At 37.8% G+C, this 25,980-nt stretch overlaps 1 protein-coding gene across 1 annotated transcript in view; it reads left to right on the top strand.

Moving 5' to 3' along the window:
* SPATA16 (spermatogenesis associated 16) overlaps positions 1-24,206 on the top strand; it is a 257,164-nt gene extending 232,958 nt beyond the window's left edge. The window contains exon 11 of the mRNA XM_063621699.1: positions 23,879-24,206. Coding sequence (XP_063477769.1) covers positions 23,879-24,001 — 123 coding nt within the window. The 3' untranslated portion in view covers positions 24,002-24,206. The remainder of the gene's footprint in view (positions 1-23,878) is intronic.
* Positions 24,207-25,980: the final 1,774 nt, after the last annotated feature.

Here is a 25,980-nt window from a genome sequence, read left to right as displayed (position 1 = left end):
TTTTTTCACTTGAGGAATAATGACTACATTTCAGGGAGCTACAGAGAAACTAGCACATTGATGTTTTTAGTAAAGGACTGACATACTGGTTGTTAGAAATAGAGGAACATCCCATCATTGGCTACTGGGGTTTAAATGCGGGAAGTGCCAAGATGCACCTGGACCCAAGTACTCAGGAGACTTGTGTGACACGATAGGACCCTCTGAAAATGTGAAAGTTAGTAATTTTGGGTCTCCAGTCAAACTCAAAGTGGTAAATTCTGATCAATCAACTCCCCATTCATCTTCCTCCCATCATTGTAAGAACCCACCAGGGGAGACTGGCATCAGGAGATGTGAAACAAACAAAAGAACCTTCAGTTTAAAAGCCAACCCTAAGGGATTCTGGAGCACCTGAGGAAACACGTGTCTTTTGTAATGAACTCAGAGGCCCTGTGATAGACAGCTGACCCTTGAACAACGTGGTGGTTAGGAGCACAGTCAAAAATCTACAATTAGCTTTTGGCTCCCTAAAAACTTAACTACTAATAGCCTACTATTGACTGAAAGCCTTATGATAACATAAAGCGTTGATTCACATGTATTGTATATATGTATTATATATTGTATTCTTACAATAACGTAAGCTAGAAAAAAGAAAATGTTATTAAGGCAATCATAATGAAGAGAAAATATGTTTACTGTTCATTCAGTGGAAGTGAAGGTCTTCATCCTTGTTGTCTTCATGTTGAATTGGCTGAGGAGGTGATTGGTCTTGCTGTCTCAGGGGTGGCAAAGGCAGAAGAAAATATGCCTATAAATGGGCCTACACATTTCAAACCTATGTTGCTCAAGAGTCCACTGTATGTACAAAAAAACAGAAATTGACTGTTGCAAATATGTGTTGAATACATATCTACCATGCCAGAAAAAAAGTTAGATATTGGAAATATTGTGCTCAGCAAGACAGGCACGGCTCTTGCCTGTATGGTCCTTATGATCTACAAAGCTACTTATGAGCTAACTGAATATTATGAAATAAAGGGGATGTTCAATGATCTATGGAAACAAATGGCAGAATAGCCTTGTCTGGGAGGTCAGAAACACTGTCTCTAAGAAAATGATATTTATACAACATTTAAAGAATGTGTAGTGGTTTTCCAGGTAAAAGGGGATATTTCTAAACAGAGGGACCACTCTGTACCAAAAGTGTTTTTTAAAAAAGCATGGCACATTCAAAAACTAACCAGAAAGTAAAGAAGATATTTCAAAATGAAGTGCAGAGGGAGGAGAAATTACAGAAGGACTTATAAATTAAGTTAGGAATGTTTTAAAGTATATTTAACTAGAAAACGTTTTTAAGACATCTTTAGGGCTGTGGTGGGGAGAAGAGATTGAGGGGCTACAGAAATGTGGGGAAATCAGTTATAAAGTAGGGACCATCATCCAGGTGAGATATGCTGGTGTCTTGGTTTAGGGTTGTGGGCACAGAGAAGAAGAGAAAGCAGATGGACCTAAGAAATATTCAGGAAGCCACATCTATAGGCCTTGTTCAACTGATGGGATCTGGGAGTTGAGAGAATAGAAAAGGTTAAGAATGATGCCTAGATACTTGATTGAGCAACTGAGCAGGGAATAGGGAAAGGTTTGCTGGTGCCATTTAGTAAAGAAGAAGACACTCTCATAGGAGCAGCTTTTGGCCAAGAATATAAATGCCTTTAGAGTTCAGTTGGGAGAAAGAAACCATGCCAGATATATGAATGGAAATTTAATATAAAGAATGGTTAACTAACTTATGAAGTTGTTAATTAGGTAACTGAAGAAACAAAGGAGAACAGTAAGTTGTCACAAAGAAAACCATTAAAGAAAGCAACTACCATGTCTTAGGGCTGGGGAATCAAAGGAAGTCGGAATGGCTAAAACTTAGAAACTTCGAGCAGGGACCCTACTAAGCCAAAACTCAGACTCCCCACTAGAAGGTGCTGCTCAGCTGGTGCTGGTGTCCCTGAGGTTAGAGTCCTGAAGGGCTGGGACCCAAACCTCCAAGAAGGGGCCACTGACCCACCGGTGCTATGGGAAGTGTTGGGGAGGCGGGTAGTAATGAATGTAGTTTGCGACGTTTGGAAAAACTAAATTTGGCTGCTACTACAGAAAAGAAAGTATGTTTCTGATTGAAGGTTTGTTGAAGAGATACTCCCAGGAACCCTAAAGCAGACAGAAGTAAACAAGAAGCAAAGAAGAAGCAAGTCCCTTCTTTCTCCTCTAATGCCCTCTGATGACAGAATCTAACAGTTGGCAAAAAAAGAAATGGAATTGCAGAGTCTCAGCCGTATTTACCACAGAGCTGAGTATAAAAGAGCGGATTTGGAGTTGCAAGGCTATAAGATAACAACTGGCACAAAAGTGCACCCATGTTCACATAGGGTACTGGCAAGACATCCAACAGGAAATACAAAAGCCTGGGGTTCTGGATAAAAGACTGAATAAAGATAGATATTCGTTAGTCATTGGCAAATTGTCATTAGCTGAAATCATGGCTTAGAAAGAGTATAATAGAGTAAGGAGAGAAGAGGGCCTTGAGGAGCACATTTCAAACTTAGGAGGAGAAGCCCATGACAGAGACTAAGAAGGACTGGCAAGAGGACTTAGAGATAGAGCAGCCAAACGCAGTCCTGATGAGACTTAAGCAATATAATCACATGTCTCTGTTGGCTATAGAAATACTTGTTTAGAACAAGGGTCAACAAACTACAGTCTGCAGGTCAAATCTAGCATATTATCTATTTTTGTCAATAAAGTTGATTTCACACAGCCATGCCATTTATTTACATATTATCTAAGTCAACTTGACTGAGTTAAGCAGTAGCCACAAAAACTATAACAGCTCACAAAGCCTAAAATATTTACTATCTAGCACCATCAGAAAACATTTGCTGGCTGGGCGCGGTGGCTCACACCTGTAATCCCAGCACTTTGGGAGGCCAAGGCGGGTGGATCATGAGGTCAGGAGTTCGAGACCAGCCTGGCCAACATAGTGAAACTCCATCTCTACTAAAAATACAAAAATTAGCCAGGTGTGTTGGCACACGCCTGTAATCCCAGCTACTTAGAAGGCCGAGGCAGCAGAATTGCTTGAACCCAGGAGGCGGAGGTTGCAGTGAGCCGAGATCCCACCACTGCACTCCAGCCTGGGTTACAGAGTGAGACTCTGTCTCAAAAAAAAAAAAAAAAAAAAAAGCATTTGCTGTACTCTGGTGTAAAGCATTACCTTTCCCCCACAAAAAGCATTTGTACAGTAAATATTTGTATTTACAAATCCAAACGGTAATAGAACAATAATCCAATTATTAACTTCTAGGGACCAGCTGAAAAGATACAATAAGGATTGACATGACATCTGTCTATATCATATAAACAACAACTAATTTCACCTCATTTGAAAGATCTTTGATACCCATGTTCATAGGAGCACATCCTATGATGGATTTGCCACTATTTTTTGACATTACAGTTGTTATCTATTGCTGTGTTACAAACCAAACCAGTCCAAATGTAGCAGTTTAAAACAACAATTCAAAATTATCTCACAGTTAGTTCTACGAGTTGACCAGACTCCTGTAGGTGGCTCTTACTCAATGCATCTCGTGCAGTTTAGTCAAATGGCTTCCATGCATGGGGCTGGAATCATCTGAAGGCTAAAATGGACTGAACTCCAAGATGGTTCACTCACGTGGCTTACAGTTGACACTAATCACTGAGGTAGTTGACTGGAGTACCTAACCGTGGCCTCTCTATGTGAATTAGGCTTTAAACAGCATGGCAAAATAGTGGCAAATCCATCACAGAATGTGCTCCTATGAACTGGGTTTCAAGAAGGGGAGTATTTTAAGAGAAAGGAAGTAGAAACCATCAGTCCTCTTAAAGGGTAAGCCTAGAACTTGCACAGCAAATCCCACCACATTCTACTCATCAAAGCAGTCACAGACCAGCTTAGGTTCCAAGAGCTGGAGGAATCAATCCACCTCCTTTCAATGAAGGGTTAATATTTGTATTCAGTGGAGAATAAAATGATGGCACCATCTTGGAAACAATGTACAGTAGCAGGACTGTGGCTGTGTGTCCCAGGCTAGAAATTATACATTCAAGCAAGCAGGAGGATAGTAAAGTCAAGGCCTCCAAGGCTGAAACACAGTACAGCCACTCTACCCAACCACTGGCTATCTAGAAAGGCTCACTGGTGAGCAGCCAGTCTTTCCAAATTAAAAGCCCTGATAATGATCATCACTTTCTTAGTGAGAGGTTTTGAGGAAGATGTGAATGGGAAGGAACAGGGTGCCAAATTTTTCCCAAGGCTTTTAATTTGGTTAATGTGACTCTACAAAAGATGATTGTATCACTTTCAGACAATTCCGGTAGCAAGTAAGTAATTTCCTTTTACTGCTACAGAGTTAATTTGCGTGTGCAGAAAAAAAATAATAATTAAAAAAAAAAACCTAATTGTACAAGCTACACTGTGTTCTGAGCCCAGTAGAAGTTGATATCAGCATCACCACCTCTGAGATCTGTTATCTGTAATAGAAACAGCTGTTGTACCTAATGAAAACACTTGAAATTTTCATCTGAAGCAGCAGAATTATAGCAGAACCTCCCAGTTCCACATAGTTAAAGGGTCTGTCAGAATCCCCATTACCTAACACAATTTTCAGGGCTCTACTTTGCTATAGGTCTATAAAAAGCCGATCAAGATGAAATCTGATTCATGAAAGCTGACCTCCTGTCTACATTTTGTTTTCTTTGAAGTTTCTCTCAGAGCCCAGAAAGAGACAGAATGAAACAAATGTATTTTCTCCTTATTCACCAGAATGGAAATATATGCTTTACAGTTTTAGGAAAGTGGTTGTGATTTTGGTTTGGCTTTGCAGAGTATTTCCTAACAATTAACTCAAGAAAGATAGATGTCTGTAGATTTAGCTATGCAAATACAAAATTATCAGGTTATGATTTTTTTTAAAAAAAGGTAAATTTTTATGTGTTGGAAAGTCCACTGCCACAGCATATTTAATTAAGGATAGAACATTTGCTTGGTTTTATTATATGCCTAAAACACCTGAGGAAACATGTTCTTTTGAACATCCCACAAATCCTATCGACACATTGCTCATTTATGCACTCATCACACATTTACTGGGTACCTCCTCTGTGTCAGTCATCATTCTAGACATTGGAGAAACAGCCGTGAACAAGTAGTGCCCTCGTAATGTCTGCACTCTACTGAAGTAGGCAAACACTACCTAAAGAAATACAAGATATGTTATAAAGTAGTGAATGCCCCACGGGGGAGAAAGCGCAATAGGAAAATGGAAAGTGCCAGAGGAGGGAGCATATCATGCAAATATCTGGTGAAAAGCATCCCAAGTAAAGAAAATAGCACATGTAAAACCTGAGACTGGGCTGGGCACGGTGGCTCACGTCTGTAATACCAACACTTTGGGAGGCCGAGGCGGGCAGATCACCTGAGGTCAGGAGTTTGAGACCAGCCTGGCTAACATGGTGGAACCCGTTTCTACTAAAAATACAAAAAACTTAGCCGGGCATGGTGGCACGCACCTGTAATCCCAGCTACTCAGGAGGCTGAGGCAGAAGAATCGCTTGAACCCAGGAGGCAGAGGTTGCACTGAGCCAAGATTGCACCATTGCACTCCTGCTTGGGCAACAAGTGTGAAACTCTGTCTCAAAAAAAAAACACCAAACCTGAGATTGGAGTGTGCAAACATACACAAGGAACAGCAAGCAGGGTAGGGTAACAAGCTGAATGAGTGAGAGTAGTAAGAGATGAAGTGAGAGAGGACATAATGCTTTGCAAAGAAGCACTCTAAGCTGTTAAGTTGGAAATAGATTGAAGAAGGCAAGAATAGAAGCAGAGAAATGAGTCGCTTATTGCAGTGAGAGCAATAATGGTGGCTTAACCCTTGAACGCAGTAGTAGGTGTGGAGCTGAGAAGTGATCTATTCAGAAGGGCAAAGGCTGATTTAGAGGGAGACTAGTATAAGAAACACAAACAAAATAAAACAGGAAAACCCTGAACTAGCAATCTGGAGACCTGGGTCTGTCACAGATTAAGTCAGAAGCCACTTCCTTTCTCTGCAGTGTTCTCGTGTGTAAAATAAGGATATTGGGCTGGATGATTCTAAGTCCCCTTGCAGCTGTGATTGAACAGGCCTTTTGAAAGTCAGACCATCAAATGAAAGGATAGGAGTTAATATTTTCTGAGCTCTTAATAGGGACCCAAACTCTCCTATTTACTTTACATATACCAAACTTATAATCCTCATGAGAGGTAGAAAGTATAATGTACATCCTGGTTAACACGGTGAAACCCCGTCGCTACTAAAAATACAAAAAAATTAGCCGGGCGTGGTAGCAGGCACCTGTAGTCCCAGCTACTCAGGAGGCTGAGGCAGGAGAATTGCTTGAACCAGGGAGGTGGAGGCTGCAGTGAGCCAAGATTGCGCCACTGCATTCCAGCCTGGGCAACAGAGTGAGACTCTGTCTCAAAAAAAAAAAAAAAAAGTAAATATATTAAAGAGAGAAGTTTAGCAGTTTGCCTAAAGTCACACAGCCAGTAAATGGCAGAGCTAGGAATTCATCTGACCCTGGAGCCTAAACTCTTTCTTGATAAAAGCCCAAGTTTTGTGCTGCCTGAAAAGGCCTGAGTGACCAGCACTGTTGTCTGTATAGTTGAACATTCAGGTGTGAGGCCGAGTGAGGAATTAAGGTGACCTCCAACCAAAGTGGAATTTGGCTATAAACCAGCCCGGTTTGTCTTCAGTTCTCAAAATAAAGTTCTTTCAATCTGAGCCAAAGAGTCACTGAGGAATTTATGCGAGTCTACCTCTGTAACTCACTTGTATAGGATCCTCCATCTCTGTTCCTTAGTTTTCCATCTATATCCAGAAAGAATACAGAGCCTAAATCTGCAAATCCTTAACCATTAATTCAGCTCCCATTCACAGGACCGTGGGCAAGTTATAGCCTTCTGAGAAGCATCATGTGTCCTTACCCACACCACTTTTAGATCCCATGATTTTCTGTCACCATTGAATCCCAAGGTCCCTTGGAGTTTTAAGAACTAGGCTTAAAGTGAATAGAAAAATGGGTCTTAAAAAAAGTACCAACTGTTAAGTTGGAACACTTCTATTTCTTCTTGTCATAGAATCAAACAGCTAAGCAACACTCTGTCTGCAACTAAGAAGAAAAAGTTATTTGCTCTTCATTTATAAAGCCTAAACCTGGCACTGAGAAGATCAGCATTTAACCTGGTATGACATAAAGTATTGTCTTGTTCTGCTATGCCTCTGGATCACTGATTGAAGACTAAATGAGGAAAATCAAACTTTGTTACATTAAAAGTAATGAGAAAAGTGCTCCAGCATATACTTTCGGACCTGTGAGTTTTCCTGAGGAGAAATGCCACTTTAAAATTTCATCTAATATAATATAGTACCTCCTAAGCTTCAATGAATCCAACAAATAGAGTATAGGTAGATCTCTTTAAACCATCCATATGAATTTATTCAAAATTATTTTGCTTCTTGTGTTCCTTTTTAACCTCAAAATCTTAGGAGTCATATTCATTGTGATCATATGGAAATGGCATTCATTGATATACTAATTTGGTCTTTTAGGATGAAAATGTGATGGAGTTACATGTTACTTAGCAACTGTGTTCTGTTCAAGACTGTTGATGTAGGCAAAGCAAACAGGAGAGAATACAAATTTGGGGAATGGGGCAGGGGCAGTTGGTTGAGGAGGTAGAGGGAAGAGTCAATTGGAACGTTTTATTTACTTCCCACATCAGCATTTAAGCCCAAATCCTTCCAGAAACCCTTCTGAGAGAGATTGTACACATGGCACTATCATTCATCAGCCAGTCATTTGGGCTAATACGTGGCTACGTTAGTACTTCTGAGAGTAGTGCTGTCTTTTCAAAGATTCAGCAGCCGTATCATTCATTTGCAAAGCAGTTTTTCCAGCAGTCAGCTTTTCCTGTGTGTCTTGTTCTTTAATGAATCTCTGCAGATTTATTGCAATTTGATTGTGAATCTTCTTGCTTTTGGTTATGGGCTTCCTTTTTAGCATATCCCCAATTCCTTTACAGTGTGGGTGCTCCAAGCACTACTTAGCAGTTCTGTCCAAGGCGTAGTGCAGATCATGCAGGGAAAGAAACCTAAGTGCTTTTACTGCTGATCACGCTGGGGAGGAGAGGAAAGATTCCTAGGACAAGCAGGGAGGGAGACAAGACTCAAGGGGCTGAAAGAGGGCAGGTTCCTAGGACTAATGGATCTGTGTTAATGGCATCCAGGCAAGCAACTGCAGTGGAAGAGCCTTAACCAAAGTCCTGGCAGAGCCTGGTGATTGTAATCAGAAGCTAAGCCCTGGGGCAATCGGACCCGGGAAGGGAGGACCTCATTTTCAGATGGTTTACAGAGCAAAGTCCAAGCTTCACCTGCGGAATGGAGAAAGCTGAAAGCCTTGGTCTGGCCATCTTTCCCACCACAGTCCAATGCTCCAAATCTAGATGGTGAACTTCAATTATAATTTAAACCAACATCTTTCTCCTCTGACTTCAAGGGAAAAGTATAAGGTTAATAGGTTAGACATTTTCAGCAGCTGCATTTGCTAATCACCCACTTTCCACCTGCAGTTGGCCTTGCCTCCAAAACTGGAAACACCTCTTTTAAGTGCTTTGTTGGCTGAAAATACTGTCTTCTAAAACTTTGATGATTTGGCAGGAAACCTCTGCAGCAGAAGTATTTCTGAGCAGGTGTCAAATCGTGGCATGGCCCTCATCTAGGGAGCATGTATCCAGGAGCTTGTCCACTTTTAAACAAGAATTTATCAAGGGGCAGACAAAGCTAATCTGCCACCATTCACATGTACCTAATGAAATCCTGTATTACCCCACAAATTATCAAACTATGTTAGTTTGTCTGAAGCTTGCTTTTGAATAACTGTCACAATTGGAACAAGCTATAGAAAAATTTATTTCAGATAAATAATTAATAATGAGGATGACAGATATTATCAGTTATTATTCCTGATGTCTTAGTTCGTGCCAAGCATTTCAATACATTATCACATTTAAATGATTGCAACAACCCTATAAGAGAGATGTCTTTATCTCTCTTTTGAAAGATGAGGACAAATAGCTGTGTAGAATTAAGTAAACAAGCCCAACTTTGTAGTGACAGGGTTTAGTTTTGAAATAGATTTGTTTGGGTCAAGGCTCGTTCTTAATTGTTGACTAACACACTTATATTAAACCAAACAAAGCTGCCACAAGTCAATGGCACAGAGAACATTGCCTGACCTAAGTTCAGATTCTGTAAGACAGCCAATGAGACAGTCTTTGAGTCTGCTTTTTGGCAGGGAATCCATTGTCTGTCACTAGGTCACAGCTTGCTGCCCATCTGGCGACTTGCCCACACTGCTTCGTGTCACTGCACTTCCCTGAATCATGATGCTCTTACTGTCCTCCCTCACCATTCTTCCCTTTGTAGACATATCATGTTAAGGTTTGCTTTGATAGCTCACTATTTTCTCTCTTTCTGCAACTTCAGAACTTCAAGGAAACAGCTTAGAAATCTAGACATTTCTGCAGTATACTTACTGTTACCCTGAGGGTCACTCTCTGGTGAATAATCTGAATTATCATCCAGAAATGCATCAGGCTTTCAGTGAAAACACAATTTTATAAGCATATATTGCCATAACCCCTCCGAGTTTTACCATCACAACACAGGGGGTCTTGAGGCTGGAAGTGGACCAACACAAAGTCTACCACCTCCACTTTCTGAGCACTTTCTCTGCCTGATATACTTATAAGCTAATTTATGGAAGTGACTGAAACAGAAATTGGAAATGCTCATATTAGCCCAAACCTATTAGAGGAGTTTTCTCTTTGCAAAAGTTTTTCAAAATACATCTTTCCAAATTGCAGTGTAATATTCTGGTGAGAGGATTGGAAATATATATCTCAATTGTATGTTGAACTGAAGAGTAAGTTTGTAGTTCCTTCTATACATTGCTTCCTTTAAATTACTAAAAGTGTCTTCTTTGCTTGGCAGCCCAGCATTTTATTGCCTGTCTTTTATACATTAAGTTTTGCAATCCTTTATAATTCTGGAGAATAACAGAATAACAGCTTATACCACTTGGTAGCTAAACGAACCATAGGACATCTTCCATTCTGTATTGAAAGTGGGATTAATACGGAGTTCAGAGCAATTGACTTGTAGCTCATTCAGTCATTTATAGTGTATTCATTATACCTTTCATCTTTGGGAGAAGGGCAAAAATAAAAGTGCCTTTACGTGCAGCTCTAAAGGAAGACATGGATCATTTATCCTTCTGATTATGATTTTCTTAAAATGGTACCTGTGGAGAAGGGGACAAGACTGGAATCTAAAACACACACAAATTCCAAAGCAAAATATACCCATGTCTCTCAGCATCATACAAACCGAATTAAACTAATGTGTACTCTACCGAAATGACTTTCTGCTAGAGAATAGACTCTGGAGAGGAACATGAGAGGGCTGGTGAGAAGATGAGTGTGGACATATGTTGGAGAGATCCTAACTTAGATGTAGAATAAAGTAAGACCTATCTCTTATTACAAGAAATTTGAAAGGCTTTTAACTTCCAAAGACCTCTTATGGAAAGAAGGCTCCTTCAGCTTTACAATAGATGATTCACTTTATCATATTAATAAAGCTACTTAGAAGCAACTGGTCAAACTGATTCAAGAAATGAAAGCACATCTTCCTAAGGCACAAGGGTCAAAATCATTTTTTAAAAACCTATGATAGAGTACTTCTACTTTGAAGAATATGGAGTAGATGTGCTTTCCCCCATTAACCCCATTACATACAATTAAAATCACTAGGCATGGCTGGGCGCGGTGGCTCATGCCTGTAATCCCAGCACTTTGGGAGGCCGAGGTGGGCAGATCACCTGAGGTCAGGAGTTCGAGGCCAGCCTGGCCAACATAGAGTGAAACCCCATCTCTACTAAAAAAATACAAAAATTAGCTGGGTGTGGTGGCACATGCCTGCAGTCCCAGCTACTTGGAAAGCTGAGGCAGGAGAATCACTCGAACCTGGGAGGTGGAGGTTTCAGTGAGCCAAGATCATGCCACTGCACTCCAGCCTGGGTGACAGAGCAAGACTCCGTCTCTCAAAAACAAAAAAACAAGGTATCCCAATCTTCCTACCCTAACAGGGTAGTGTCAGAGAAGAACAAGTAGGGCGTCTAGACTTTTATCCCCAGTAGCAAGTAAATCTCCCCTTTTCCTTCCCCATCCTTGCTGGTATGGTGTTGGAGGAGACCTGGTAGAAAGTCAGGATTTTTAGCACCCAGCAATGGTAGTGAGTCTTCTCCCACAATGTTGTGTCAGTGAAGGCCATGTGGGAAACAGTGATAAGATATTCCTACCCTCCAAGCCATGAAGATATCAGTGGAAACCCAGTGAGGAGCTTGAACTCCCATCCCCACCCAGAAGTAATGAGAAGTAAGAGAAGTCAGGTGTTATGGAGGGTGAATTGGGAACCTGAACTTCTGTTTCCACGTGGAAGTAACAAGGCAGTTCCTTCAGAACAAAACACCTAAAATGTCCAGATTTCAAAGATTACTCATCATACCAACAACTGGAAAGATCTCAGACTGAATGAAGAAAGATAATCAATGACTGCCAAAACAGAGATGTCAGATATATTAGAATTATTGACATTTGAGGCCAGGTGCAATGGTTCATGCCTGCAATCTCAATAATTTGGGAGGCCAAGGCAGGTGGATCACTTGAGACCAGGAGTTTGAGACCAGCCTGGCCATCATGGCAAAACTCCATCTCTACTAAAAATACAAAAATTAGCAAGGCATGATGGCACATGCCTGTAGTCCCAGCTATTCAGGAGGCTGAGGCAAGAGAATCGCTTGAACCCGGGAGGTGGAGGTTGCAGTGATGCAAGATCATGTGATTGCACTCCAGCCTGGGCAATAGAGTGAGAGTCTGTCTCAAAAAAAGAAGAATTACCTGACGTTTTAAAGCAGGCATTATAAAATTGATTTAATGAGCAATTACAAACACATTTAAGTGAAAAAAATAGTCACAGCAAATAACAGAGAGTATCAACAAAGAAAGAGAAAATATAAAGAAAAACGAAATAGAAATTTTAGAACTGAAAAAATAAAATAACTATAACAAAAAATTTATTGGATGGACTCAACAGCAGAATGAAAGGGACAGAGGAAATAATCAGTGAAAGAAAGATATGACAATAAACATTACCCAATTTTAGGCTGGGCGCAGTGCCTCATGCCTGAATCCCAGCACTTTGGGAGGACGAGGTGGGAAGATCATGAGGTCAGGAGTTCAAGACCAGCCTGGCCAATATAGTGAAACCCCCATCTCTACTAAAAATACAAAAATTTAGCTGGATGTGGTGGCATGTGCCTATAATCCCAGCTACTCAGGAGGCTGAGGCAGGAGAATCGCTTGAACCCAGAAGGCAGATGTTGCAGTGAGCCAAGATCATGCCATTGCACTCTAGCCTGGGCAACAGTGTGAGACTCCACCAAAAAAAAAAAAAAAAAAAAAAAAAATTACCTATTCTTAACAACAAAGAAAAAATAAACTGTAAAAAAAGCCTCTGGGATCTGTAAGACTACAATAACAGATTTAATATTCATGACATCAGAGTTTCAGAGTAAGAATAAGAGTGGGCAGGATGAAAAAAGTTCTCAAAGAAATAGTGGCTGAAAACTTCCCAAATTTGGCAAAAGACAAAATTATAAATTTAAGAAGTTGAGTGGATATCAACTAGGATAAGCCCAAAGAAATTTATACCAGGATACATCATAGTCAAACTTCTGAAGACTAAAGGCAAAAACATCTTAAAAGCAGCAAGAGGGAAATGATGCATTATCTATATGAAAAAATAAATGACAATGGCTTTCTCATTAGAAACTATGGAGGCCAATAGTAAGTGGCATAATATTTTTCAAGCACTAAAAGAAAAGAATTGCCAACCCAATGCAAACATCTTTCAGGAATAAGGAAGAAATTAAGACATTCTCAGATGAAGGAAAACTGAGAGAATTCATCATCAGAGAACCTACCCCAAAAGAATAGCTAAAGAAAGTTTTCTGAATAGAAAGGAATCAAAAGAAAGACCTAGAAATATCAAAAAGGCTGAGAGAACACAGTAAGCAAAAATATGACTAAAAATAATACACTTTTCTTCCCTTCATCATGTTTGGTGGGGGAAACAAAAATAACAACATTGTTTAATGTAGTTCTCAATTTATATAAAGGATTTAAGATAATTAAACATGGGAGATGGTGAAGAGACAAAGAAAGCAATGATTCTATACTTCAAATTTAAAATGAACACACGCACATATTTTACGTACACACACGTAATATCTAGAGCAAATACTTAGAAAGCCGTACAAAAAGATATATCAAAAACTCTGGTTATGTCAAAATGGAATTCTAAAAAATGTTTAACCTCAAAAAGGTATGGAGGTGAAACAGAAGCAACAACCAAAGAAAATAAAAAATAAAATGGCAGACTAAGGTCTAACATACCAATAATTACACTAAATTTAAGTGGCCTAAATACACTAATTAAAAGACAGAGATTGGCAAAATGGACTTCAGAATATGACCCAAATATTCTGTCTACAAACTCACTTCAAATATGATGAGGTAGAAAGCTTAAGAGTTAAAGAATGTAAAAATAAATATCATGTAAACATTAACAAAATGGAAGCAATAGTGGTTATATTAATATTAGACAAAGGAGACTTCAAGCAAAAAAAGTTACCAGAGACAGAGAGGGATATGATATTCTATAACAATAAGATTATTAATCCACCAAAAAGACAAAGCAATTCTAAGTGTATGCACAAACAACAGAGTCTGCAAAACATATGAAGCAAAAACTGATGGGACTAAAAGAAAAAATAGACATGTCCACAATTATAGTTGGAGATTTCAACTGCCCTTTCTCAATAATTGATAGAACAACTAAATAGAAAATCAACAAGAATATGCAATAACTTAATAACACTATCAAGCATCAGAATCTAATCAACGTTTATGTGCCCATGGAACATGCACCAAAGTAGACACTATTCTGGATCATAACAAACTTAAACAAATTTCGAAAAACTGAAATCATAAAGAATATGTTCCACAACTGCAATGGACTCAAACTAGAAGTCAATAACAGAAAAATCTGCAAATATTTGGATAGTTCATGGATCAAAAAAGGAGTCTCAAAGGAAATATAAGAATATATTGAACTAAACAAAAATGAAAATATAACATATCAAAATTTGTGGGATACAGGTAAAATAGCAATGAGAGAAAAATTTATAGCACTAAATGCATACATTATAAAAGAAGAAACTATCTCAAATCAATAACTGAAGTCCGAGTTCAAAAACCTAGAAAAAGAAGGACAAAAATAAACAAAGCAAGCAGAAGGAAGAAAACAATAAGGATTAAACTAGAAATCAACGGAAATGAAAACAGAAAAATAGAGAAAATCAATGCCACAAAGACCTGGTTCTTTGAACAGGTTAGTAAAATTAAAAAAAAAAACTAGCAAGATTAACAAATAAAAAAGGGAGAAGACACAAATCACCCATACCAGGAATGAAATGGAACATCACTACAGATGCTGCAGACAGTAAAAGGATAATAAGAGAATCTTAAAACAATTCTACATATATAAATTTGACAACTTTGATAGATATACCAATTCCTCAAAAAACATGCTACCACCACTCACCCAATATAAAATAGTTTCATTAACCCTATAACTATTCATAATTATAAACTCCCCAGAAATCTCCAAGCCCAGATGGTTTCACTGGATGATTCTACCACACATTTGAAGAATTAACACCGATTCTGCACAATTTCTTTCAGAGAATACAAGAGTAGCAAACCCTTCCCAATTCATGTTATAAAGCTAGTATTATCCTAGTACCAAATGGGACAAAAATAGTACCCCAAAAATCTACAAACCAATCTCTCTTGAATATAGAGGCAAAAATCTTAACATTATTAACAAATAGAATTTAGCAATATGTTTAAAAATTGTATACCATAACTAAGTGGGATTTATCCCGTAGATGCAAGGATGTTTGAATATTTCAAAATCAGTGTAATCTACCATATAAACAGATTACAGAAGAAAAATTACAAGATTATATCAATTGATGCAGAAAAAGCATTGGACAAAATTGACACTCATTTATGATTTAAAAAATACTCAGAAAACTAGGGATAAAGAGGAACCTTCTCAAATTGTTAAAGAGCATCTCCAAAAATTCTATAGTTAAATACACTTAATAGTGAAAGAATAAAATCTTTCCCTCTAAAATCAAGAACAGGGAAAGGATGTTAGCTTTCACCACTCTTATTCAACATAGTGCTGGAAATTCTAGCCATTGCATTAAGGCACAAAAAGGAAAGAAAATGCATGTAAAACAGAAAGGAAGAAATAAATCTGCCCTTCCCTATTTGCAGATGACATAATTGTCTACATAAAAATACCCCCCAAAAAATGAGTTCAGCAAGGTTGCAAGATACAAGACAAATGTACAAAACTCAGTTGTATTTTTATATAACAGCAATGATCAGGGACACTAAAATTTAAGACAGTATTATTTACAATTGCTCAAACAAATGAAATACTTTGGTGTGAATCTAGCAAAACATCTACATGAATTGTATGCCTAAAATTACAAAACAGTGATGAAATCAAAGATCTAAATAAATGGAGAGATATACTGTGTTTATGGATTGAAAGACCTCACATAATATAGACATCAGAGGCTCAAATTTGAAATACAAGACTTTTTATATAGCTACAGTAATCAAGAATTTGTGTACTGATGGAGGAATTAACACAAAGCTCAATGGAACAGAATAGAGAACCCAGAAATAAACCAATATATTCTGTGCTGATTGTTTTTATAAAGGAGTAAAAGCAATTTTGTGGAAGAAAAATAGCATTTTCAACAAATGATGCTGGAACATTTACACATCTGTAGACCAAAAATAAAAGAAAACTAAAACACAGACTTGACCTAATCCTTACACTTCATACGTAGACTTAAATGCAAAATGTAAAACTATAAAACTTCTACAAAACAATAGGAAAAAATCTACAGGATTTTGGTCTATGCAAACTTCTCAGACTTGACACCAAAAGCACAATCCATAAAAGTTTATAAATTAGACTTCATCAAAATTAAAAACTTTATCTGTGGAAGGACTCTGTTAAAAAAAAAAAAAAAGGATGGGAAAAAGCTCAGCATGAGAGAAAATACTTGCAAACCCTACATCCAACAAAAGACTATATACGGATTCTATAAAGAGCTCTCAAAATTCAGGAGTAAAAAAAAAAGCCAATCCAATTTGAAAATGGCAAAGATATGAACAGACATTTACCAGAATGAATGACAATTGAGCATATTAAAACACTTTCAACATCACTAGCCATTAGGGAAATGCAAATTGAAACCACAATGAGATGTCACTACACACCTATTAAAATGGCTAAAATGAGCAATAATGACAATACTAAATGCTTGTAAGGACACAGAGAAATTAGTTCACTCATACATTATTAATGGAATGTAAAATGGTACAACCACTGTGGAAAATAATATGGCAGTTTTGGGCACGGTGGCTCACGCCTGTAATCCCAGCACTTTGGGAGGCCAAGGCAGGCGGATCACGAAGTCAGGAGATCAAGACCATCCTGGCTAACACGGCAAAACCCCATCTCTACTAAAAAATACAGAAAATTAGCTGGGCGTGGTGGCAGGCACCTGTAGTCCCAGCTACTCGGGAGGCTGAGGCAGGAGAATGGCATGAAACCAGGAGGCAGAGCTTGCAGTGAGCAGAGATTGCGCCAGCCTGGGTGACAGAGCAAGACTCCGTCTCAAAAATAAATAAATAAAATAATAAATAAATAAATAAATAAAACTAAATATAACCTGGGGATAACATCACTACTGTAAAACCTAAGATCAGTGCTTGAGATATTTGGCAGACCCTGCACTTGATGGATCAGCTGGCACCATCCAGACAGATAAACTGGCTCATCTGACCTTGTAACCTCCACCCAGAACTGATTCAGCACAAGACAGCTTCGACTCCCTTTGATTTCATTTCCAATCCAACCAATCAGCACTACTGAAAAAAAAAAAAAATTAAATATGCAGCTACCATATAACCTAGAAATTGCCCTCCTGGGCCTTTATCCCAGAAACATAAAGACTTATGTTCAAACAAAGACCTGTATACAAATGTTTATAACTTATTTTACAATAGCCCAAATTATTGTAACTTATTTTACAATAACCCCAAACTGGAAATAATCTAACTATCTTTTAAGGATGAATGGTTAAACAAACTGGTAAATTCATACCATGGAATATTAGTCAGTGATAAAAAGAAATAAACTATTGATACAACAACCTGAATAAATCTCCAGAGAAGTGTGAAGTTATTTACTATATGATTCCATTTAGATAACCTTCTTGCAATCACAGAATTATATAAATGAAGAACCTATGGCCAGGCACGGTGGCTCACTTTAATCCCAGCACTTTGGGAGGCTGACACAAGCGGATCACTTGAGGCCAGGAGTTCGAGACCAGCCTGAGCAATATGGCGAAACTCTGTCTCTACCAAAAATACAAAAATTAGCCTACTGTGGTGGCACATGCCTGTAATCCCATAATCCCAGCTACTCAGGATGCTGAGGGAAGAGAATCACTTGAACCCAAGAGGCAGAGGTTACTGTGAGCTGAGACCACACCGCTGCACTCCGGCTTGGGTGACACAGTGAGACTCTGTCTCAAAAAAAAAAACTTATTAGTTTACTAGTGGTTGCCAGGGCTTAAGAAGAGGTTAGGGACGAGGAGGAAAACAGATGGCTATAAAAAGGTAACATGAGAGATCTTTGTGGTAATGGAACTGTTCCATATCTTGACTGTATTAATGTCAGTATCCTGGCTGTAGAATTCTACAGTTTTGCAAGATATTACCATTGACGGACACTGGGTAAAAAATATGCTGAGTCTTGCTGAGTTTCTTTTTACTGACGTGTGTGAATCCTCAATTATCTCAAAAGTTTAATTTAATTATATATATATATTCAAACCTTCAAATAAATCTTACCAAAATTAATTTTTTTTAGCTATGATACATGGTACCTTAGCCTGTTCACGCTGTTATAACAAAATGCCATAGACTGGATAGCTTATGAACAACAGAAATTTATTTCTCATCATTCCAGGGGCTGGAAAATCAAGGCAGTGGCAGACTCGGTGTCCGTTGAAGGCCCCTTTTCTGGTTCATAGATGGTGCATTCTAGCTGTGTCTTCACATGGCGGACAGAGCAAACAAGTTCCCTTGGGCCTCTTTTCATAACGGCACTAATGCCATTCACGAGAGCTCCATTCTTGTGACCTAATCGCCTCCCAAAGATCTTACATTCTAATACTATCACTTTGGGAGTTAGAATTTCAACATATGAATTTGGGAGGACAGAGACATTCAGACCATAACACATAGTTTCCTGGACTATGTGATAGCAAAATTTCATAATAGTTTTCTAACTCTATATTAAACGTACTGAAAAGTGTTATCATTATGGGTATTTTCAAGAGTTGGTGATATAGTTTGGCTTTTTTTTGCATGTTTTGTAAAATCTCAGGGGTAGGTACCCCAGATTTTTATGTTACACTCTTATGACTAAAATACTAAATAATATACCAAATTCACTAAATGAAAAAGGAAAAACTTAGGGGCTTGTCTGTCTGTTTGAATACTAGCCAAAAGCTAAAGGAAACTGCTATATTATGAATAGTAGAAACAACTCCGTTTCAGAAACTAAGTTTACTTTAGAAATTAATTTCAAGCCTATTTGAAAACAATTGTAATTCTAATAAGAATTAAAATTCAAACCATTTTGGCTGATAAATATTTAAAAGCTTTTGGCCTGGAAATAACACTGGAACAGAGCAAAGAAACTAATGTTATCAAATCCACTGTGGTGGGGTGAAATGTCTGTTTTGCCGAGAGGATTTTGGTCCAAACTGCTAATCACTGAAAACACATTCCCATTCTGTAACTACCACTATAGTCATATAAGCCTGATATTTATTCCTGATGAGTTTTATTCCTATTTCCTCAACTTTCTTCTTTAAAAAGATCTTTCAAAGCTTTAATTTAAAAAAAATTATTTGAGCACTCAATTCCTAAGGCATGAACATTGCAAGCAAACCCATGTAAACACACCTAATCCTCTCTCCTTGATTCAGACTACATGAAATTTAAGAGGAAGCCTAAATTCAAGCCCAGCATCTTCCTTCTCAGTATAATTTACTTGTTCATTCATGTTTGAGATCAACTTCTTCTCACGGCCATTACTGGCAAGAGAGAAGCCTGGTTCCCAAGGTTTACACTAAGCCTGTGCCAGGGGGCGCCAACCAAGTAGGGAACATCAGTGGGAAATGATAATTTTGGAAAGGATCAAAGTCATGTTTGAGGGGAAAATTATAACTTAATTGCTCTTCCCTTCACTTTATGGCTTAGTAGTTATATTCAGATGCTAGGGCTGCCATAGCAAAGTACCACAAACTGAGGGGCTTAAACAAGAGAAATGTATTGTTTCACAATTCTGGAGCGTAAGAGCCTGAAATCAGTGTCTTCAAGGTTGGGTCCCTCCGAGGGCTGTGCAGAAGAAACTGTTCCCTGCCTCTCCCCTAGTTTTTGGTGATTTGCTGGCATTCTTTAACATACCTTGGCTTGTGGGGGCATCACCACAATCTCTACCTTCCTCTTCACATGATATTCTTCCTGTGTGTGCATCTGCCTCCAAATTTCCCTGCTTTATAATGACACCAGTCATTTTGGATTAGGGCCCACCCTAAGGACTTCATTTTAACTTGATTAGCTATGTAAATACCCTATCTCCAGATAAGGCCACATTCTAAAGTACTGGGGGTTATGACTTTAACATATAAATTTAGAGGCGGACACAATTCAACCCATAATAGTAGTATTTAAATGTGAATTAAAAGGTGTTGAGAAACTGGCTGATGACAATTTCCTTACTCTTTGATATGGGTTATGACAAACAGTCATATGTTGGGTCAGAACCTGCCCTCCTATTGAGATATTTCATTCCCCTCAATCATCAGACATCCTAAAATTCTCTGCAAGCTCATTTGGTCTAATGTCCATATCACTATAATGTCAAGTCTGCATTGGCACATGTATACACAAAAAAAGTTATCTGCCCATTTTTCAAAGGGGAAAATTAGACCCAGAATGACACAGTAGCCTATCTGATACAGTTAAGCAAGTAGATTCTGTACCAAAGAGAGTCTAATAAAGCCTCTGCTTCAAAAACTGTGTACTTTCTTGTGTACTTACATATTTCTCTGTGTTTTATTTTCCTAAGGGCTTTACAGACATTTCTATCATTTGCAATCTGTTCTCCTAGTTATATGAATCTATTTTCTCTTTAACCAGCATTTTTCTTTCCTTGACATAAAAAAAAAAGAAAATAAAGAACCAGCTTTTCTAAAAAACATGTTGCAGCTCTCCTACACGTCAGTAAGTATAGAAGCTAAAATTGACTTACTTTGCTGCATATCGTGTCATTCATCTAATGGTGTAATCTAAGGGAATAACCTCTGATTTGAAAATGTGAGTACTCAATTTTAGGACTGGACTACTTGGCTCTGATGTGAGTGTAAGTCATGGAATTTTATGACCAGATGTGTCTTTGGAAATTATCCAGGCCAACCCTCTTTTAATACCAACTGTTGGTGAAAACTGAAGTTCAGAAAGGCCAAGTAATTTCCCTGGAGTCACAGAGCAGGGTTAGAAGCCAACCCGAGAGCAGAATTCAACATTCCTACTGACTCCTCATCCAGTGCCCTTTCTACTCCTGGCCGTTTCAAGTACACAGGCAACACCTTGTCATAACCTTGCCTTGACAGTCTCAAAGCTAAACAATGGTAAAATAATGGTGACAAGAGAAAGTCATGTTTATTTAATTTGTAGAAGAAAAGAATGCCTTCTGATATCCCTCATTCCAGGCATGACTTAAATATGGAAAAACACATGGTTTTCTGAATCTCTTCAAGTCTTTTATCAGAGAGTAGGATTACTGAGGGTCTACAATATCCTAGGTTTTGGAAATAGTGGACAACATGGACCTGGTCCCTGTCTTATGGAGCTGAAAGTCCAGATGAGCAGACAGATATTATATAAATCATTATAAACAAGTTTAAAAATTATGATATCTAAAGAGATGAAAAAATGTTAGAGACAACCAACTTGGCCTGGATTCTAAAGGAAGACTTCCCTGAAGCACTGATGTTTGACCTGAAATCCAGAGGATATGTAAGTGTTCTAATGGACATGTTCCATTAGGAAGATCGAGGGGGCATAGAACAATGCATGGCTGTGCTCAGATAATTGAGCGAGGTCCCACATGGCTAAAGCAGATGGATTGATGTTAGACAGCACCAGAGATACAAGTGGAACCTGATAACCCAGGTGTAGAGGTGTATAGACCATGTTAAGGGTTTAGAAATCCATTTAATATAATTAAGCAAGGGAAACATGTGAGATCAGATTTATCTGTTTAAAAGTTCATTCCAGCATCATTATGAGATGGATTAAAGCACAGGAGGGAGACAGGCCAGGTAGGAGGTGAACATACAGGTCAGATACAGCACGCACATAGTATGTGCTCTGGACCTGCCCAGTTAATTCAGCAGAATTCTTTTATTCCAGTGACACATCTTGTGTTTCTTCTTTGTCTTTTTAAAATAAAATGCAACCCCGTTACTCAGTACTGCTCTTAATGAACACAATTGTTTTTAAAAGACAGCAGATACCTAATGGATATTTAAAAACAGTTATTTCACTGTCTTATTGAAGGAAGCTTTTTTGCTGCGTTAGAATTGTAATTTAAAATTGTATTTGGGCTAATTGCAAATATTCTTATTGTAAAGAACTTTGATTTAAATGATACATTGTCAATACAAATAATGTGAATGAATCATCAACTCAAGTATTGAAGTAATGGTAAGCTGCCATCCATTGTATTTGCACTGACTGTGCTCCATGTTAATTTTTTAATGTCTTATTTTGGTGAAAATCAGATAGTGTATATGTGTATGTGTGTATATATATGTGTATATATATATATATAGAATACATAGAATAATGCATTAACTTCATGGAGGAATCCAAAAATATTCTGTCAAGTTATTTTTATGTGTCCTGCAATGATGAGACATCATAAAAAACAATGTGCTTTTTAAAAAATGTACCTGAAATAGTTTTTACAAGCGTTTCAAAAAGAATAGTTTTCATATAAATAATTTATCTTGTTTTCTTTAAAAAAAAAACAGTGGACCGTTTGTCACTGGTATGATCTAAGACCTAAGCATAACATATGGATGAGTGCTACCATTTATTATTCTCTTTTTGACAATCTGAATTATCCTTTGGATATTACTCTGAATGATAAATCAAGCAATTTAAAAGTGGAACTCAAAATTGGAAAATTGAAGTTGTAAGTGCTTTTATCTTAAGTAGATGATACGTTCATGTACCTTGAATAGTAAGTGCTCTAGCTTTGAGTTAACTTTATGACAATGAGCTCTTCAGTGAGTAATGTTAGGCTAATAAAATATGCAGGTCCTAGGAGTCAGGGTTAAGTATGAATTGTATATCTACTGACTTTGATGAGAACTCAATTCAGCATATGTGTAAACTTTTATTCTATAGTTTTTTCTGACAAACAGTATAATACATTCTATCAACTGCCATTGAATAATTGTAAGTTTTCTTTGAAGAAAGACTAATTCTTTTTCAAGAATTGTTGTGTATATCATTATTTTACCTTGTTCCCTGGAGTGTGGCATTTTTTTTTTTTTTTTTTTTTTTTTGAGATGGAGTCTCACTCTGTCGCCCAGGCTGGAGTGCAGTGGCTCGATCTCGGCTCACTACAAGCTCCGCCTCCCAGGTTCACACCATTCTCCTGCCTCAGCCTCCCGAGTAGCTGGGACTACAGGTGCCTGCCACCATGCCTGGCTAATTTTTTGTATTTTTTAGTAGAGACGGGGTTTCACCGTGTTAGCCAGGATGGTCTTGATCTCCTGACCTCGTGATCCGCCCACCTCAGCCTCCCAAAGTGCTGGGATTACAGGCATGAGCCACCGCGTCCAGCCAAGTGTGGCATTTTTTAAGAAAATGCATTCTTTCGGAATTTTGATTGAAAGGAGACATGATTCTTGCCAAGACTATACAAATACTCATTTTTCTCCCATGTTGGTTAGGAGCATCTAAATGCTAGAATCGCTGGCTTTGAAAGAGGTAAGTTTGTTTGTTTGTTTTCACTCTTATTGTTGATAAAGGAGATGGAGAAAAGGCTTGCCATAGATTAATCTTTTACCATTCACTTTCCTTTGAAATCCCTGGTTTTACTGACCGTTAAAAACTGCATGGTGACAGTAATCCCCATTTCCATTCCCAATACCTTGGACCAAGTGATAAAGCAAACTCCTGCACTTCTGCTTTGTGTTAAGTTAGTAAAACAGGGGGACCTGTAATGGAAACAGAAGGAGGCTTTTATGTTTAATCATTTCTGTTCCTGCCAGTTCTGTTCCAACATGGATTTGTATGTGCCATTTATTTTAAATACCTCACCATTTTTATAAGTATACAAAACCCAGGAAACCAACAACAAATCTTGTTGCATCTGTTTATTTCTTCTAGGTTGGACAAATTGAAGATTTTATATACCAATTAGAGGACAGTTTCTTAAAAACTAAAAAACTGAGAACTGCTCGAAGGCAAAAAACAAAAATGAAGCGACTTCAAACTGTTCAGCAAAGCTAGTCATTAGGGAGCAGGCACTTCCACTAAGATATCCCAGAAGAAGAGGCAAGGGCATCCACCCCAATGCCCACCTACTACTGTGAAGCTGGATAACAAAAGCTTGTCACCAAAAGAAAGAGGTGGCATTCCCCTCAGTTCATCTTTACCAAAGACACTCTATGTTTCATTAATCTCAACTGGCAGCAATAAATATCCTCAGCAAGTTTGACTTGACTTTTGTTCAGATTTTTCTTGTTTAGTTAAAGAGCTTATAGAATAACCATTGATACCTCTTTCACTGCCTTGATCTTTCAAAATGGACAAAGGTATATCAGGTCTACCCAATAATGCTTATAGTATACATCTATAATCGTGTATTCATTAAGAATCATTCACAGGCCACCTACAGATATAGAAAACAATATAAACGCAAAATTGATCTTATAAAACTAATAACGTACTTTCCCAACTCTTATAAAGATAGTCATACATGGTATGTCTGACATCAATTAAGTTGTCTCATTAAGTTGTTTTTTTCCTCTAGATCCTTTATATTGTATTTTCTCTGCCCCTTAAACTATGCAACACAAACGTGACAAGGTAGTCAAGTTTGCACGTTTGACAAGGTAGTGAGTTGACAGCCATCACTGAAGACCTCAACTGATGCCAACAAAAAGATTCGAGAATAGAATAAGGAAGAGGAGCTCAGATCCTGAGTAAAATAGAAAAACATAATTTGTTTAATAGTGAAAAATAAATAGAATTTTGGAATACATTGATAAAAGCTCAAAAAATAAAATGAACCCAATCAAAATTTCACAGCAGAAGTAATAGACTAAATGATTTATGACAGTTTATCCAATGCTTAACCTAATAAGCAAAAATTTATAATATTAAAGCTAGTGGCATCACACTACTGAATTTCAAAATAGATCATAAAGCTATAGTAATCAAAACAGCATTGTACTAGCACAAAAACAGCACATTGACCAATGAAATAAGATACAGAGCCCTAAAATAAACCCACACATTTATGGTCAATTGACTTTTGACAAAGGTGCAAAGAACACACAATGGGAAAAGGATGATCTCTTCAATGAAAGGCATTGGTAAAATTGGATATCCACAAGCAGAAGAGTAAAAATGGACTGTTGTTCCACTCCTTATGCAAGAATCAATTCAAAATGGGTTGAAGACTTAAATGTAAGATCTGCAATTGTAAAACTACTAGTAGGGAATATAGAAGGGAAGCTCCATAACATGGGCTGTGATTTCTTAAGAGCCCATAAGCACATATAATGAAAGCAAAAATAAACAGCTGGGATTGCATCAAACTAAAGAGCTTTTGCACAGCAAAGGAAACAACAGAATGAAGAGACAACCCACAGATTGGGATGAAATATTTGCAAATCATTTATTAGACAAAGGACTAATATCTAAAATATACAAGGAACTCAAACTACTCAGTAAAAATACAATAAATAACCATATTAAAAAATGGGCAAAAGACCTGAAAAGACATTTCTCAAATGAAGATATACAAGTAGACAACAGATATATAAGAAAATGCTCAATGACTCTAATTATCAGAGAAATGTAAATTAAAACTACAATGAGATATCACCTAATATATGTTAGATTTGCTATTTATAAAAAGATTAAAGATATTAAGTGTTGTTGAGGATATGTAGATGATTGGTGGTATTGTAAATTAGTACAACCATTTTGGAAAACAATATGGGGATTCCTCAATAAGGTAAAAGAATTATCAGGGGACAAAACAGTTCAAGGTGGCTGACTAAATGCATCTGGCACTTGCTTCTTCCACAAAGAAGAACCAAATAGCAAGTAGATAATTATACTTCAAATAGATTATATGAGAGAGAACACTGGAATTCATCTGACAAGGGATGGGAAACACTGAGAGCACAGAAGGAAAGGGAAGCAGGTCAGCCTGCTCAGCTGGGATTGGCCAGGAACCTGGAGAAGCTTTCTCCAGG

This window comes from Symphalangus syndactylus, chromosome 17 (assembly GCF_028878055.3).
Source record: "Symphalangus syndactylus isolate Jambi chromosome 17, NHGRI_mSymSyn1-v2.1_pri, whole genome shotgun sequence".
Classification (NCBI taxonomy): Eukaryota; Metazoa; Chordata; class Mammalia; order Primates; family Hylobatidae; genus Symphalangus; species Symphalangus syndactylus.
This window is presented reverse-complemented; position numbering and strand designations above follow the sequence as displayed.